This window comes from Ambystoma mexicanum, chromosome 3q, assembly GCF_040938575.1.
Source record: "Ambystoma mexicanum isolate Mex_15411 chromosome 3q, UKY_AmexF1_1, whole genome shotgun sequence".
Lineage (NCBI taxonomy): Eukaryota > Metazoa > Chordata > Amphibia > Caudata > Ambystomatidae > Ambystoma > Ambystoma mexicanum.
In genome coordinates, this window is record NC_090926.1 from 41,339,845 (window position 1) to 41,355,527 (window position 15,683).

A 15,683-nucleotide genomic window follows, 5' to 3' on the forward strand; every position below is an offset into this window, starting at 1 on the left:
TGCTACCTCTCCCTCCGGGTTGTCTTTTCTGTTCTCACTGCAACCAACTTCCCTTCTCGCACCCTGTTGTATTCTCCTTTCCCCTCTCTCTTTACTGCCTCTTCACTGACCCCACCTCTCACTATTCACATCAAAATGGTGCATTTGACAGCACTTGTTTTATAATGAAAATGAAAACAAGCCATAGGATTTAAAGACAGGGCACTTCGTGTAAAACCTCAGAAACAATACCTCAACCTGCTGAGTCACTTAACTGTCAAAGAAGTTAATACCATGTGTGGCTCTCAAAGTCAATATTTTTTGATCTGCAGTCACATTGATACTTTCACAGTTTCATGGTGGATGTATAAAAGGAAAGTGAAAACTATAAACAAGTGAGGTTCCTTCCAGTGTTACAATAGAGAGCTTAGTGTGCAGCTGTGTCCCTTATACACAGCTGCACACTAAGGCTCCTGCGGTTTTCTCTGTCCTCGACATCCGTGTCCCTCCCCCGGTCAGCTGCGCGCCTGGCACTCCCGGCAGAAACCTTCCCACCCTTCTCGATGTGCACCTACTTCAGGAAGTCTCAGGAGAAAAATGTCCCAAGGTCCTCCAATCGGGTTCTGGGGAGGAGCCCATAACCTGTCCCCCACCCACCTCCCAGGTAGGAACGTTTGAGTCACCAGGAAGAGCAGCGGCCTGCCTTGCACAGTATCCCAGGCCCTGGTGTCTATTGCAGGCAATCCTTCACCTGAGCGCCCCTGTCTGCTTCCCCCCCACTCGAGGGAGCAACCTCTTCAATTGTTCCGCTCTCGCCTGCGCGGCAGCAGGCCCCACACACCTCAACAGCTGCTGAAACATCTGGTTGCTCTGGCGGTGACCCCTCGGGAGGCAGGCTATTGCGCGGACTGGACGTCTGGCTGAGACAGGGACAGCCCTCCGTCGTCAGCAGGCATGCAGGGCATGTCCATCAAGTGTGTGGTCGTGGGAGACGGGTAGGTGAAACACTCGTCTCAACGTTAATGCGAGAGTGGCGGGTTCGGCGGGTGCTGAGAGACGGCTTGGGGTTTGAGAGGACCCTGATCGATATCTTCTGAGCTGCACCCCTGGCGGTGCACACGTGGTCTGACAGATGGGTGACAGGGAGAGGTCGCACTGTCACATAGCTCTCAACTCACGCGCTTTTGGCGGGTGTCACCCGCCTTGTAAACAGCTGACTAACCGGCCAAGCCTCCTGCGCGCCCATTCGTTTCAATGGGCCTCTCACCGCCAAAAATAAAATCAGGTGTTTTCACCCGCCTTTGCGACACAAATGGTAGAGAGCTATACACTGAAAAGCGTATCCCCAGTGGCTCACAGTGAGTGCAGGTGGTCTCCTCACTGCGTGGGTGCGTTCGTGAGAGGGCCCTCCTGACTGAGCTCAAGAACACTGTCACCGGGTCACGCTACTGTACTGCTCAAACAACATCCTCTTGGAGCCCTCTGTAGCACTGGAAAAGCAATGTTGGCGGGGGAGGCTCAGGCTGCTAGCTTGATATCAACGACTGCGTTTCTTGGCCTCCAGAATTCCCACAGGCCATTTTGCAAGACCTGGGAAGCCAGTTAAATGGATCAGCGAGGGTAGGAGTGATTGTGAGAATTCGCAACAATAGAGAACAATGCGATGAGTCGGAACAGGACACATGTAATGGAATAATAATTGCTTTGCCTTCTCATCATGCATTGCACTGCCCCGCATGTCCAAGGTGCATACCATAGTCATTATCGCACCCCATGACACCTACTACCCAGAGTACGCGCCTGTACACAAGTGTTTCCTGCACATAGAGCTGCTGCATCCAAATGTGTGGCTTGCTTGGTGTGTACATACAATCCCCGTGTACAAAATCGCTTCTGATTCGTGTCTACATGTTTGTGATTGTTTTCGCATTTGAGTTCCGTCTCTGTAGTCTTGTTTTTCGCACTGACGTGAGCAAATGCACATGCAAATCTGCATTCACAAGGTGTGTTGACATTCCCTAAAGGGCTAAAGGTGTGCTAGAAATCACCAACATGGAAGCTGCCCATTTTTAAATATGCATCCCGAAAGGCAGGTTATTGTCTGGTCTGTGGAAAGGACATTGCAAAGAACATATTTCTTCATACTTTTTTTTAACATGAAAACGTCCATCAAATTTCACCAAACTTACCATACATGTTTGGATGCGGCCAGATCAGGTGCTCGCAATATTTGGGGAATCTTCATGGATAAGGTCAAGAGTTACAGAGCAAAATGCGTCCTCTTTTTCCTCTGTGAAGTGTCATGTTCCCTTAGCTCTAGTGTTGCTTCTGTGACATATATACATCTGAGTGAAAAAACACGCTTTAGAATGGTGGACAAATGCGCCGCGGGACGCGGCATGGCGGGCGCCGCCCCTTAGTAGGGGTTGCCGGGCCAGAGACTCCCCCTCTCCCCTTTTCTCCTCCTCCGGCAGTCCCACGGGGGCGTGGGAGGAGGGGCCAACTCACGACCACGGGGGGGGCAGAGGGGGAGGGGGCCGCCCCGGAAGTGGCTGGGGAACATGGACTTGGTTGGGGGAGGGGGGGTTGGCGGGAGCAGGAAGCCGGGGGGGGAAGACCCTACAAAAGGGTAGGATCGTCACACGAGCGATCACTTCCCCCGGTTCCTGCTCCCGCCACGTGTGCTCCAAGAAGAAGCATTTTCCCACCCGCCCTCCCTTTATGAAGAAATGTGATGTAATGAATTTTGTTTCCTTTCAGGTCGCCCGGCGGAGTTACATTGCGATCCCTGTAGCAAAGCGCTGTCAGGCCCATAGGGGAATGCACAGCCAACAGATTAGATCTTACGGTGCCCCAGGAGTACTAGACTCAGGGGAGGCCCTGGGAAAAAGGGGAGGGAGATAGGGGTCTTGGAAACCATTCCAAACCCAAAAGAGAGGGGTGGGGGGGATCAAAAGAACGAAGCTCAAAAATACAACAAAGGTCTTCAAGGGAAGCCCGCCGGGGGGGGAAGGAATTTGGGGATGAGGGTCTCGAGTAGAGGCTGTGCTAGAGAAGAAGGTGGGACTGTGAGTCAAAGTAGTATGGGACACTAGTACAAATGGACATCGCAGGACGATGACTTTTTAGGCAGGGAGAAAGTGGTGGGTCGGCACCGGAGGGCGGGGTCGGTCCGGTGTATGTATGGGGAGTATGAGATGCATTGGGACACTGTCGGTGGTGTCTGTATAGGAATCTTGCAGTCGCAAGGCGCCAAGGGGCGGCCTGCGGTAGATAGAAGGGGACGTTGGGGACTCAGAGAGAGGAGGGGGCGGGCAGAGCTGCATTTGGGTCAACGGACCAAAGTTAAGAGGACAACAAAACGATATGGATGGGGGCAAGTGGCAATCAACGACAGATGACCAAGGGGTAGAGAGAAGATAGACAGGGCCGGGGTACCCCGGAGGCGTCTGTACGACGCCGACGGTGGGGGGGGGAGACCCTAGGTAACCTCACACGGAGTAGAAGAACCTGTGGTGTGGTGAATTACGGATCGTATGTAAGATAACTCCAAGACTTTATGCAAAATAAAGCTGCTTTGGCATTAACACTTCCAATCGTACAACTTGTCTCCGCCTATTATTTCTTGCACAGGGAATGCTGAGGAGGGAAGGCCGGCACGTCAGAAAGGGTGAGGGGGAGTGGGGGAGGGGCAGGGGTGGATGTGCCGGCCTACACGACACCAGGACCAGGGGTTGGTTGGGTGTGCAGTGGGGGGAGGTGAATGGCGTTAGGATGCCCCCGCTAAGAGTTAAGGGGACTACCTACACAAATATGATTAGGAGCCAAGATTAACATACACACACTCACTTCAAAGGGAAGAGAACAAACCCCAGTACTGCAAACACCGGGAATGCACATTATAAGGTAGCAGCACACAGTGGGTCCAAATAAACACAGTCTCACATACAAAGAAAGTCCATTATCATGCAATTTGAAGATACGGTCGCACTATAGCACTGCTTTACAACACCCTCGCTAGTCATAGGATGGATGTCAGCATCATACGTTTTAAAGCAAGTGTTGTGAAGTAGTGGTGTAGTGTGAGTTAAGGCTTAATCCATGGTGTGGTGGACTTGTTTATTCTTTGGAGAGAGCTTCTGCACCTTAACGCTGACATTCACAAGGTTTGTAGTTTTCTGCTTTTTGTAGGCAGTAACCTTAGCTCCATTTTCAAAACGTCTTATTTGCACACATTCCTTATTTTTAAACTGTGTTTCGCTGTTCAAGACAAATGCAACGTGTGCATTTAGACATCTGCATGCATGCATGTGCTTGTTGGTAAGGGTCTGCGGCTACGGTGCTCCCTGTCTTTCCGCATGCCGTTTGCGCCCATAGGCCAGTCCTGTGCTTGCTTCTCCGCTCCTCGGTGTTTTTACTGTGGAATGTTTTCTGTCGCATTACACGTGGACACGCCTCATCTGCAAACGCGGGTATTGGTGACTCCCGGCCTACTCTTCGTGTTTGTATTTAGTGATTTGTATCGATCTTTCTTAACATGTACATTTCTCAAGTTTGCCTGAAGTGATTTTTTTTAATTTTTGTGGCATAAACCTGTTTAATGTGGTCGTCCTGTTTGCATAGACTTGCATAATAGCCTGGCAGTTAAGGGGTTAAGATAACGGCTAGGTTAACGACCACAAATCTCAAAAGTAGAAGTAGACAATTTTGGCATATCTGTCCCGAAAGCATATTTTGGGTCTGTAGAAAAACAAATGTAAGAACCACATTTTTCCCCTAACATTCTTCTACTACATGAATACATTAATCCTCATTGGCATACGTGTTTGCATGGGGGCCGCATCTGGTGGCGCAAAGCTATTAGTAGCTAATTGCGCATGCGTAGGTTTGGCCTTGTTCAATAAGTCAAATAAGCTATTTCCATCGTATGCATAGCCTGTAAACAAATTTATCCCTTTCGCATGCCAGTAATAGATATTACACAGTGCCCCCACACCGTGACCGTTGGTGCCATTCTCTTTAAACTCCTGCATGTGCAATCCTCAATCCTAGGTGGCTGCTGGCAGGCAGATGCTTTACCCCAATATAATCATGTGACCATTCCAGTTTAAATGTATTTAAACAGGTGATCCTGGCTGGCTTTTTGGTGTCTCATGACTCATTATTTCCCCAGTCCAAGTGACAAACGGAATGTTTTACCATTGAATAACTAGGACAAACACGCTATGAAGGAAGTTCCTGCCTCTCCGGTAGGGTGACCAGACGTCCCAGTTTTGCCGGGACTGTTCCGGTATTTGGTGCTCTGTCCCCCTTTCTCAAGATTATTTTTCCATTGAAAAATGCAGTGGTCCCGGTTTTTGGTATTAGGTCTTCATAGCGGACAGGCAGGAATGCACAAAATCGCACAGAGGAAATGCTGCTTTTTACGAATTGAGATTGTAGTTTGTGATACATTAATTATAATATGTGTTTATTCTACCAGTGACTCTTAAACCTCCTTCTCCTCCAACCGCGACTCAAGTGTAGTGCCTTGACAGCCACTGTGAAGAGTTAGTCCTACTTTTATGTTACTTGGCCTGTCTTGGTTTTTTACTTTTTAAATCTGGTCACCCTATGCCTCTGGGCTTCCATATTTCTCAAAGGGTCCTGATGGAAGAAACTTGCACAGCTGCGCTGTTCCATCACTGGCAAGGAAAGGTATTGTAAGATCTCACTGCTGATCTCCTGTAGTGCCAACAGCTAGAGGAAACTCCTCATGCGGGGTCGTTTAGCTTTAACAGAACTCTGACGAGGAACGTTCAGCTTGTGCTTGGCCTGTTGCCATGAATTTCCTGTTCCACTGGTGTTAAAAAACCATACTGTACATTCCTCACCTTCTACCGAGAAACTCACTAGCTATGCACAGAATCAAATAGTTCCTGCTTCCTTGTGCCAAAGCCCTTCAGCAACACACACACACACTCACGCGCGCACCCCCCCACTCATAAGCCATGAAAAATGTCACAACTGCTTGATTTTGTTTTAAAAATAGGCAACATCCAGCCCAATTTTATTAACATTGGATGGACACATAAATAGGAGAAACCCTCGTCCTCCTTGGAGTGCAGCCGCTTACACGTGCCTCCAAGATGGCGGCCACCTAAGGGATGACAAAGGTCTTTTTAAAATTTCTAGGATGAATCCGACACTTGGTATGTGCCCGGAATCCTCCTACAACCCACACCAAGTTCAGTCACTCGACAGGCCATTTGTGACAAAATAGGAGCTTGCTCGCTCATCTTGTTTCTGCTTTGCTCAAAGGGCAAACCACTGAGGTATGAGAGTAGGTGCTTAAATACACAGATAAAAACGTTTTTTGACCTCTGCCTTGTTGCAGTAGTTCAACGTGCCTTGCTCTAGTGCATGGCTGAATAAAAGCGTACCAGTATGCTAGAAGTTGGTGTCACCGGGTGCCTCAACCTTTACAACCAAAGCCACCAAGATAAAAAAAACCTAGCTGAGTGGCTACTAACCAACTACCTGGACCGCACTCACTACACTGCTCTAGACAGTAGAGTCTTCAATTAATATATTATGTATAAACACTTGTCTGACGCTCCACTTTTTAAAAGAGCTTTACTTGCTTCCATGCTTGCACCACACGACTCTGAGCGAGCCTGCGCGCAGATTTTTTTCTGCGTGCTCTGCGTATTCATGGATTTGTCCACATAAAGTAACGCCCACAACTCACCCCCATGCAAACCACACAACCTTTGTGCCTTCCTTTGCCCGACCATCCAGCACCCCTGAGAACTGCGTGCAAACACACATTAATTTGGAAGGACCCAAGTTACGATCAGCACCACTCAATTTATGATCAGCACCACTCAACTTGCATGAACCCAAGTTACAAGGTGCTGATCGTAATTTACAGAGGGCATGCAAGTTGCGTGATGCTGATCGTAACTTACAGAGGGCATGTGTTTGGAAAGATTTCATATATGCGCAATTTTCCCTTCATTTATGGACCCCTAATCTTTTTGCTTTTGTTTGGCTTTCCTATCCTGCCTTTTTCCAGTGGAGTCCAGCCTTCAGCTGAACTCCACTGGGATTTTGCTCACTTGTTGTGGGGAAACTGACACGCCCTTTAGACTGTCAGTACTGGGAAACTATGTATCCCTTAGTCGTTGACTATGTTGCCATTTCTTGGTAACTTTTGAACACTGCACAATGTACCTTATAGTACCGTGCGCTGGGCTCCCGTTTTGTTTTATGGCCCAAGATACCCTCAAAGGATTTTTAGGTGATTGTACGAGTGTGCCTGGGAAAAACTGGTGGCAGCAGTTACTTTTCATAATGTTTTACTTCTTTTTACTGGGTCAAACTATGTTTAGCACAAGTCTGTGGCCATGTCCGAAAATGTTTCCTGTATTTGGGCATGCAACCTCCAGCGAAAACCGTTCTCTTTTGCGGGCTTCTTCCTGTCACGTGTATGTGCCCAGGAAGCAGCCTGGGACTGTCTAGTCCCAATCCACACTACTGGTGCCAGGTTTTCTGGAGTGCGTGAATGACTGAGAGACTGAGACAACGGTGGACCAGGATTGGTCCACATCTGGAATGCCTGCAAGAGACCAGATCTTCCATTAGAAGTCCTCGATTTTGGCGCAAAGCTAATCTTGGATAAGAGAAGGGGCTCTGCATCCATTCCAGGTCAATCACCTGTGTTCTCACCAAACTACAGAAGGAGCCAAGCCTCCTACACAAAGAAACAGACTTGTGAAACCACCAGAGACCCTTTGGAAGGTTTTGGCACCCTTCGCCCTCTGCTGTCCCATCGGACCCCTGCTTTCTTCTTCAATCAAGAAGGCCTGCCAAGGTGCTTTGCCCCTTTGGAGTAGTGGGGACAATTACTATCTGCACCCCTGTTTACGCATCAAATGAGCCCCTTCGGAAGTGTTCCTGGGCCAACCAGCGAACTGTCCAGCTCTACCTCATAGTAACCCGCAGAACCACTGCGGTCTCAAGTGCAAACCCAAGATTTGGGCCATCATCGCTTGTTTGCGGTCACGTGCTTTCTCCTGACAAATTTTGCAGACCTAGCTCGTCTTATTCCTGAATTAGTAGAGTGTGCGTAACGCTGTCCGCATCCACTATCCCTGCGTCACTACTTGGTGGTGACGGTCGCTATTGTTCCCTTGCTGTTCTGCTCTCCTGTACCCTGAAGCCTGCTGCACCAGAATTTTCTTCATATCTCCATTGGAAGCTGAGAAAAGGCATCTATCTTGTCACAGATGATCGTTCTCCACCAAAGCCGCTGAGAGCCGTAGCGTCGCAAAACTGCAGGACTCAAACCTACTAGCGACCTCGACTAAACTGGCAAAGTTTGGTTCGGACTGTTCCGAGGGCGGTGAGTACTTACATTACTTACCGGTGACCACCTTGCACAACCAATCCCTTTTACGCAGAAGTATCTCTTAAAGGTATTTGAACTTGACTGGGTTAGCCTGTGCTCCTAGCTATTCTTGCCATTTCGCCAATTCTCACACCTTGAAACGCTTGTGTATAGGTGCGAAATAAATGCAATATCATATCATATCATATCATATCATATCATATCATTTGAACACTGCTTTGTTGCCAAGGGCAGGGCCTACTTGAATAGTGGTAAACAATTCTTCATTGCCTCAAGCCCCTTTCCGACTTGCTGCATCCCCTCCAAGAAGACCCGCTTTCACCTTGATATGCACATTTCTGGCGACGTTCTGGCGATGTTGCATCCAATTGCGTTTATTAATGAGTCCCCCCCACTTCTTTTTTAGGACTTGACCCCTGATCAGAAACGGTAGTCTGGCCTCACCCCATCCCAGTTCTGCAGCACATCACCCACCACCCCCTGTGTGATAGTTGTCTCGGTCCTGCAATAAGGTTTACAATCTGATTGATTTGGCAGGAATACATTAGCCTGATGCACGTGCTTCTGGAGCTGAATTGCCATGGCCCACTCAATGTTTTTCTCCACAAAGGGTCGTCTAGCTGGTGTATGTTAGACTTTTTCAATAATGCACATCACAGTCTGATTTCCGGCTAGATGGAAAAGTACACTGTTCTTCACTACTGCTCCTATCAGATGCCTCACTACTGTCTGTATCATTAATGTCCCAATTACCTCCTCCGTGACCTGCCATCTTCCAGCTCTCCTTACTTGCTCTCCTCTCTTTTGCTTCTAAGCCCCCTCTAAAATGCATTCTATGTGATCTGCTTACCTTTATTTTCTACCTTTAGAGTCCTTCTACTTTACTTGCACCCTACTGTATCCCCTGCTTTCCTGGCACTAGACCGGGCAAGGGAGTGTTCATTCCCTATTTCAGGAAATTAATTACTACATAAGTCTAAGGGCAAGCACATTCTGCCCAGGGCCCTATATCATTTTCACACAAAACAGACAGAAAATCTTTGAGTTAATAATTTGTACCTTCTACATCTATAGTATTCTATTAATTAGTACATATCCCTGTTCAAAAGAGACTAACTATCCCTCAGTTGGATACTGTCTCCCTAGTCAGGGCTGGTGTGCCACCTGTCTAGGTTGTCTCTCACTGCTTTTACTGACAACTAAAAATAAGTGCACCCTCTAGGAAGTCAAATATACCTTTTATTACTTCCTCATAGTGTGTCTTATACACTAGAAAAAGAACAACATTTAAAACAATCTTTTTGTATTTTCTTTTTAAAAATTGAAATAGTTTTTTTTTGTGTGGATCTATTGCCACAGGGATTTTTACAGGATTGGTCTGTTCACTAAAATGATATGTTTTTTCCGAGCTTGCCAAATATATGCTTGTCTCTGGGGTTCAGGTCATCACCCTGAGCCTTTTTTGTATAGTCGACCAGTTTCAACAGGATGGATGTTAATTTCCACTTTATGCAGGACTTAAACCTGACGTAACTAGTCAGGGTTCGAACTTAAAACAGACAACATTATTAATTTGTGTCTAAATCTCCTTCTTCTAGTCGGGGGAGTTTTGTCTCTTGTTTCCTATGCAAGCGTCTTAGTCTCGAGACACCCTAAAAAGGGAATATAAAAAGGGGAACCATCACTGAGTTGTCCTCTATCCATTCTATCAAAACATCAATATTCATATTGCATCTAGGCTGTCTTACCAGTTCTTGATTTCTTCTTTTTCTCTTGTCTGGGGGTTTCCTTAGTGGTTACCCCCCCTGCTTCTTGTTCCTGTGAGTGGATGAATAGACCGTATCCCTGATGTCATTTGGAACTTTTTTCCACCCTACAAACTGGTATCTTGTAGATGTCATTTCATAGGGATAAACTGCTTATCAGTATGCTGTCTTCAGATCATCTGTCGGAACTTCCATCTCAGTCTAAGTGATTAGCTGTTGACTGTTAGTCCACTCTGCTTGGATTGTTCAGCCTGCTCGGAAAACAAGCATCCAGGTAAGTGATGGCATAATGTCTCATTATTCACTCTAGCATGTGTGGCTTGAAGTTCCACACATTGATAGGTGAGTTTATCACCAAGCCTTTCTTTGTAAGGTAATTGTTTGACTCTTCTCCCTAACTGATACCACTGCAAGTTGTAATACATGTGTAAACAGTCTCTAAATGTACACAACTCTCTTTTCCATTTCAGTGGTGTCGCCCTAAATTAGCCTCACATTTGGTCACCTTCCACTTGTCTTAGTTTTATAATCGGATGTGTTTGTACATCAATATTCATTCCCAAACAGTTGCGATCATCGTGATGTACAATATTTTTTACATATGACTATCTACTCGTATCACGGCTACTATTGTCAGTCAAGGTGGTCCTGCCTGTAACGACTTCTCACCTCGTATCTGTGTAATGCACCATTTTGCTTCCGTCTTGCATCTCATGAGCGCTTTCCCCATTCACTCGCATCCTGCATTGAGTCAATGGCGGCACCCGCGTAGGTAATAGCGGCGTGTTTAAGTCATGTGATCGCGAGGGCTTTTTGGATAATTGACTAGTGCTCTTTTTTATCTATGTCTATGTGGTACTCGTACTGTAAACGAGTTTCAAATTATATACATCACGTCCATGACTATTAATCATTGTGGTCATATTGGCTGTTGGTTCATGTGGTTACCCATAATACACAGATAAAATATATGTACTGATTTTTGTACATGCAGTACGGGTCACTCTTTTTACAATAGTTGTTTTTTTCTCTTTCCACTGCGGCCCTAATGCATTCTGGTTCATGTAGTTTCCCGCATAGCACATCATTCACTGCATGCAAACCTATTTATCTACAGAGACCCAGTAAGGTATACTGTATACTTGTTACTTACTTTGGGTCCCGCCGAAACCTACATCACTTCGGACTTCTGATACCCTACACCCAAGTATACAACCTCATTGTAAACCACCTGTAAAATTCTAAACTCTCCACCTCTTGCCTCTCAGTCGTCTGGGTATTATCAGTAGCTGCTACAACTGAATCCTAGGAATCTGACCATGCAGGACACCCTGCAAGCACCAAAACCAGTAACTACTACCATAATCCCCTCCCCAGTAACCTGCATCCATAGCCCAATTACACACCCCACCCACCAATGTACAATACCCCTCAGGACAGCCCTCCCGTTATAAGAGGAACACCAGACCCAACTGACTGAACAAAGACACACCCTTGAAAAACATCCAGACAGAACAACGTAAGAGCATGAGAACCAACGGACAGAACAAAGTCCCACTGACCCAAGACCCAACTGACTGAACAAAGACACACCCTTGAAAAACATCCAGACAGAACAACATAAGAGCATGAGAACCAACTGACAGAACAAAGTCCCACTGACCCAAGACCCAACTGACTGAACAAAGACACACCCTCAAACAGACAGACAGAACAATTTAAGACAATTAAAATCAACACTAGCCTGGCATGAGGCACCACCATTGGAAACTAACCCTATAAACCTAACACCAGACTAATTCCTCCCACCTAAGACCAAAATGACCCGACACAGAATTGGATGCAGAAAAAGAGAAAAGGAACACGGTACAAAAAACTCAGATACACAAGCTCAACTGCCCCCAGCAGAAGATGCCTTCAATACAGAACACACGCCGCAAAATAATACTATCGACAGAAGAAACATTGCAAGAGAAATATCCTTATACTATACACCGTACCATGAACCAGCCAAAGAACCTAAATACTCCAACAACACCAACATTTCCATATGGAAAAAAACCTGTACAACGGAATAAAAGAAGATGGGACCCAACAAGAGAATGGGATGACACCAACCCCCTTATTCCCTACATCACAAGAACAGAAGGGCACTATCAATACCCACATGAAATGACAAGAGATGAAGAAACAATAGCAGTCAGCAACCCAATTATCAATCCCACAGACCGATTGAACGACAAAGCCACCTTCACAGAACCTCTACCCCTCGGAGGCAGCATAATAGCACCCCAACTGAACACCCACAAACCAAAACCGGGAACAAAAAATAAACCAAATGACACCAAAATATACACGGCAATCTAATTAATGCAAGATCAATGTCCAAACACGCCACCAAAATATACAACCTCCTAAACCTCCTAAGTGATGGAGGCAGTCACATCCTTTTCGTAACTGAAACATGGCTAGATGACAACCACAAGATCACCCTCAATAACTGCCTGCCCGATACCTTCAAGTGCATCCAAGTAAACAGGAAAATCAAAAGAGGTGGTGGACTGCCAATCACACCTGGAAATTAAAGCAGAAGACCCATTAAACATCAACAAATGTGAATCCCTAATCATACGTCTATCAACAAATCCCAGAACAAACCTGAAATTCATACTGATATAAAGACCACCAACGTGCAATGCAGCCTTCATAGACAACTTCATAGAAGCAATCACCAACCTAGCTATTGAGCTTAACCAACTGATTATCCTCAGAGACTTCAACATCTGGTTTGATGAAGAAACCACAACCTCACAAAAATCTCTTACCAGCCAACTAACAACAATGGACATACATCAGCTGGTCAAAGAAGCAACCCACAAAACGCATGCCCTACCTTCCTGAACGAACCTGAGATAAACATGGGGCTTGGATATATGTTTACGGGAGGGACAAAAAAAAAACAGTCTCTGCTCTCTACAAAGTCATAATGCAGTCTCGCCCTGTAGAGAAACATACGGCCAGAAGCAAGTGGGAGCAGGATTTGGGGCAACAAATAGATGAGCAAGAATGGTCCCAGATCTGCGCATTAACCAAACAGATATCATGCAATTCCAGATTCAAACTAATTCACTATAAAATAATACATAGGACGCACTATACTCCGTCAAAGCTCAAACAAATATGACCTGCCACACTGGGAACCTGCCTGAGATGTAACATTGAAGACGCTAATATATTTCATATGCTCTGGGCATGTACAAAACTGAGGGGATACTCGACAGAGATCTGCAATGCTATAGATGGAATGGCAGATCAACCGGTGGATTGGTCACCGAGGATATGTCTGTTGGGTGCAGTGGGGAAAATAAAACCGACATGGCGTAAACTGTTGAACCTGAGCCTATTAACAGCCAGAAGAGCAATATTAATGAAGTGGAAAGACTCATACCCGCCAACCAAGTCGGACTGGGACAGAGACATGATATGGACTAATGACACAGAAGAATTATATATAGACTCAGTGCTACCCTCCTCCAGGCCCAGAAACATATGGGCAAGGTACAAACAATACTTGGCGGACATGGCAGAAATGGAGAACTCAGGCTCAGAAGGAAACTAATTGCTTATGCTGTAAAGTTGCTAAGAGGATTGTATAAATGTACGTGCATTGCCTGTGTGTGATGATAAATAAAGTTTAAAAAAAAAAGAAACAACCCACACGGCAGGACATACAGTGGACGCAATCTTCGCCAACTGAAAACTAATTACCACGGCACCACTGATTCAGGTCCTCTGGAGCGACCACCTCATCATCCCCTTCGTAATCACACTGCCCTCCCCAATAACCAAGAAACAAGGAAAACTACAAATCATCATGAAAAGAAACTGGTGAACCATAAAAAACTCCAACTTAATGGAACGACTGGAGATCACCAAACCACAATGAACAGCCATGGGCGAAGCTGACCTAGACGCTAAAATAGATATACTTCACAACTGGATCACCACAACAATTGACAAGATCGCCAAAGAAGAACTTTTCAATCCATCCCGCAAAAGAGCAACAGCAAAATAGTTTACACCACTACTAGGCGCCATGAAAAGGAAAAAACGGAAACTAGAACTAGAATGGAAGAACAATAAAAGACTGCAGAAAAAAGTTCAAACTTCAACAACATACCCGTTCATACAAAAAGAAAATACAAAAAAGCAAAAACGAAATACTATGACAACAGAATCCTCAAAGCACCACTGTCAGGAAAGGAAGAAGGCGATGGATATGGCAGGGGAAATGTGCACAAAATACACAGTAAACAACCTTGAATATAACAACGTGCATTCAATACCCAAGACTCGTGTATACCACTATAAGAAAAGGAATGTAGGGTAAGCACTTAGAACCTCCTTATGACTGAAAGGAAAGTCGGCAAACTCCTTACCCACTATGCTATTACAGATACTGACAGCGCTAAGCCCACGTAGAGGGCAAGCAGGGACAGAATCTGTAAGCTGACACTCTAGATGGTACTGAATAAAGAATTTGGAAACAGTACTCACAAGGACCGGAATGACCGCATGAATGCCAGTACTCACGAAGACCGGAAAGACCACTTGGATGTCCGTATTCACGAGGACCGGAAAGACCACTCAAAAGTCAGTACTAACCCACAACCCTGTAAATCAAACAAGAACCCAGAAGGCAGTAAAGGCAAAGAGTGAGGATGACTAAATACCTAAGCCCAAGTCAAGAGGCAAGAAGGAATAGTACAGTGTGGAAAACAAAAGATAATCACACAGGAGCTAGTTACAACAGCTTCCCACACCTAATAATAAAATAGGAAATAAATGTAAAAGTGTAAAGGAAAACATGGCATGGATCCCAATAGAAGGCAAGGATCAGGAGCAGTGAAAACGATATCAAAAGGGAAACTGTCCCACCCATCCAAGGTGAAAAGGAAGGAAACTAAACCTGTAAAGGAAAGATTAATGCAACAAGTCTTTCAGTAGCAAAGGACAATTTCTAGGAAACAGTGAACACAGGCAATTGGGCTACAGCAAAAGGAAAGCTCAGAGAAAGGCTGCCTGCAGACAGAGAAAGGGAGAAAGGGATTTCCAAAAGGCAGAAATCAATTAGGCATACAAATACGAATTCCAGGACAAGGAACAAGAAACACTAACTAGAAACTGGGCACAAAAACTAGGAACCAGGAACAAGGGACCAGTCGAGACAGGAACGCTGCAACAATGACCAGCGCTGGACTGAAGCAGACTGAGGCTTTTAAAGCTGCTTAACGAGCACACCCCTCAGGCGTGTCGCCTGCTGCACCTGCAGCCACAGGTGTTGCCTATCCTCCACCCAGCCTTGTCCTGCAAGGGAGGAGGTGAGGCAGTGAGCCAGGCATTCTGGGAAGCATAGTCATTTGATTAAAGCAGCAGTAGCATGCTGGCTGCCAAAAACCTGGAATGGATCCGGAAGGGAAGTAATTTGGGAAATAAGGTTTTAGCGCTCCCAATTCATCAGGACACTGTAGCATAAGGTTCGGAGG

General features: G+C 46.0%; 1 protein-coding gene across 3 annotated transcripts in view; it reads left to right on the forward strand.

The window, feature by feature from the left end:
* The first annotated feature begins 665 nt into the window (after nucleotides 1–665).
* Nucleotides 666–15,683, forward strand: part of LOC138582075 (ras-related C3 botulinum toxin substrate 1-like) — a 79,317-nt gene continuing 64,299 nt past the window's right edge. For 2 of the 3 annotated variants that reach the window (XM_069653027.1, XM_069653026.1), the window contains exon 1: nucleotides 666–974. In XM_069653027.1, the coding sequence (XP_069509128.1) occupies nucleotides 934–974 (41 nt within the window). In that variant the 5' untranslated portion in view covers nucleotides 666–933. The remainder of the gene's footprint in view (nucleotides 975–15,683) is intronic. The other variant, XM_069653025.1, reaches the window with a different exon arrangement.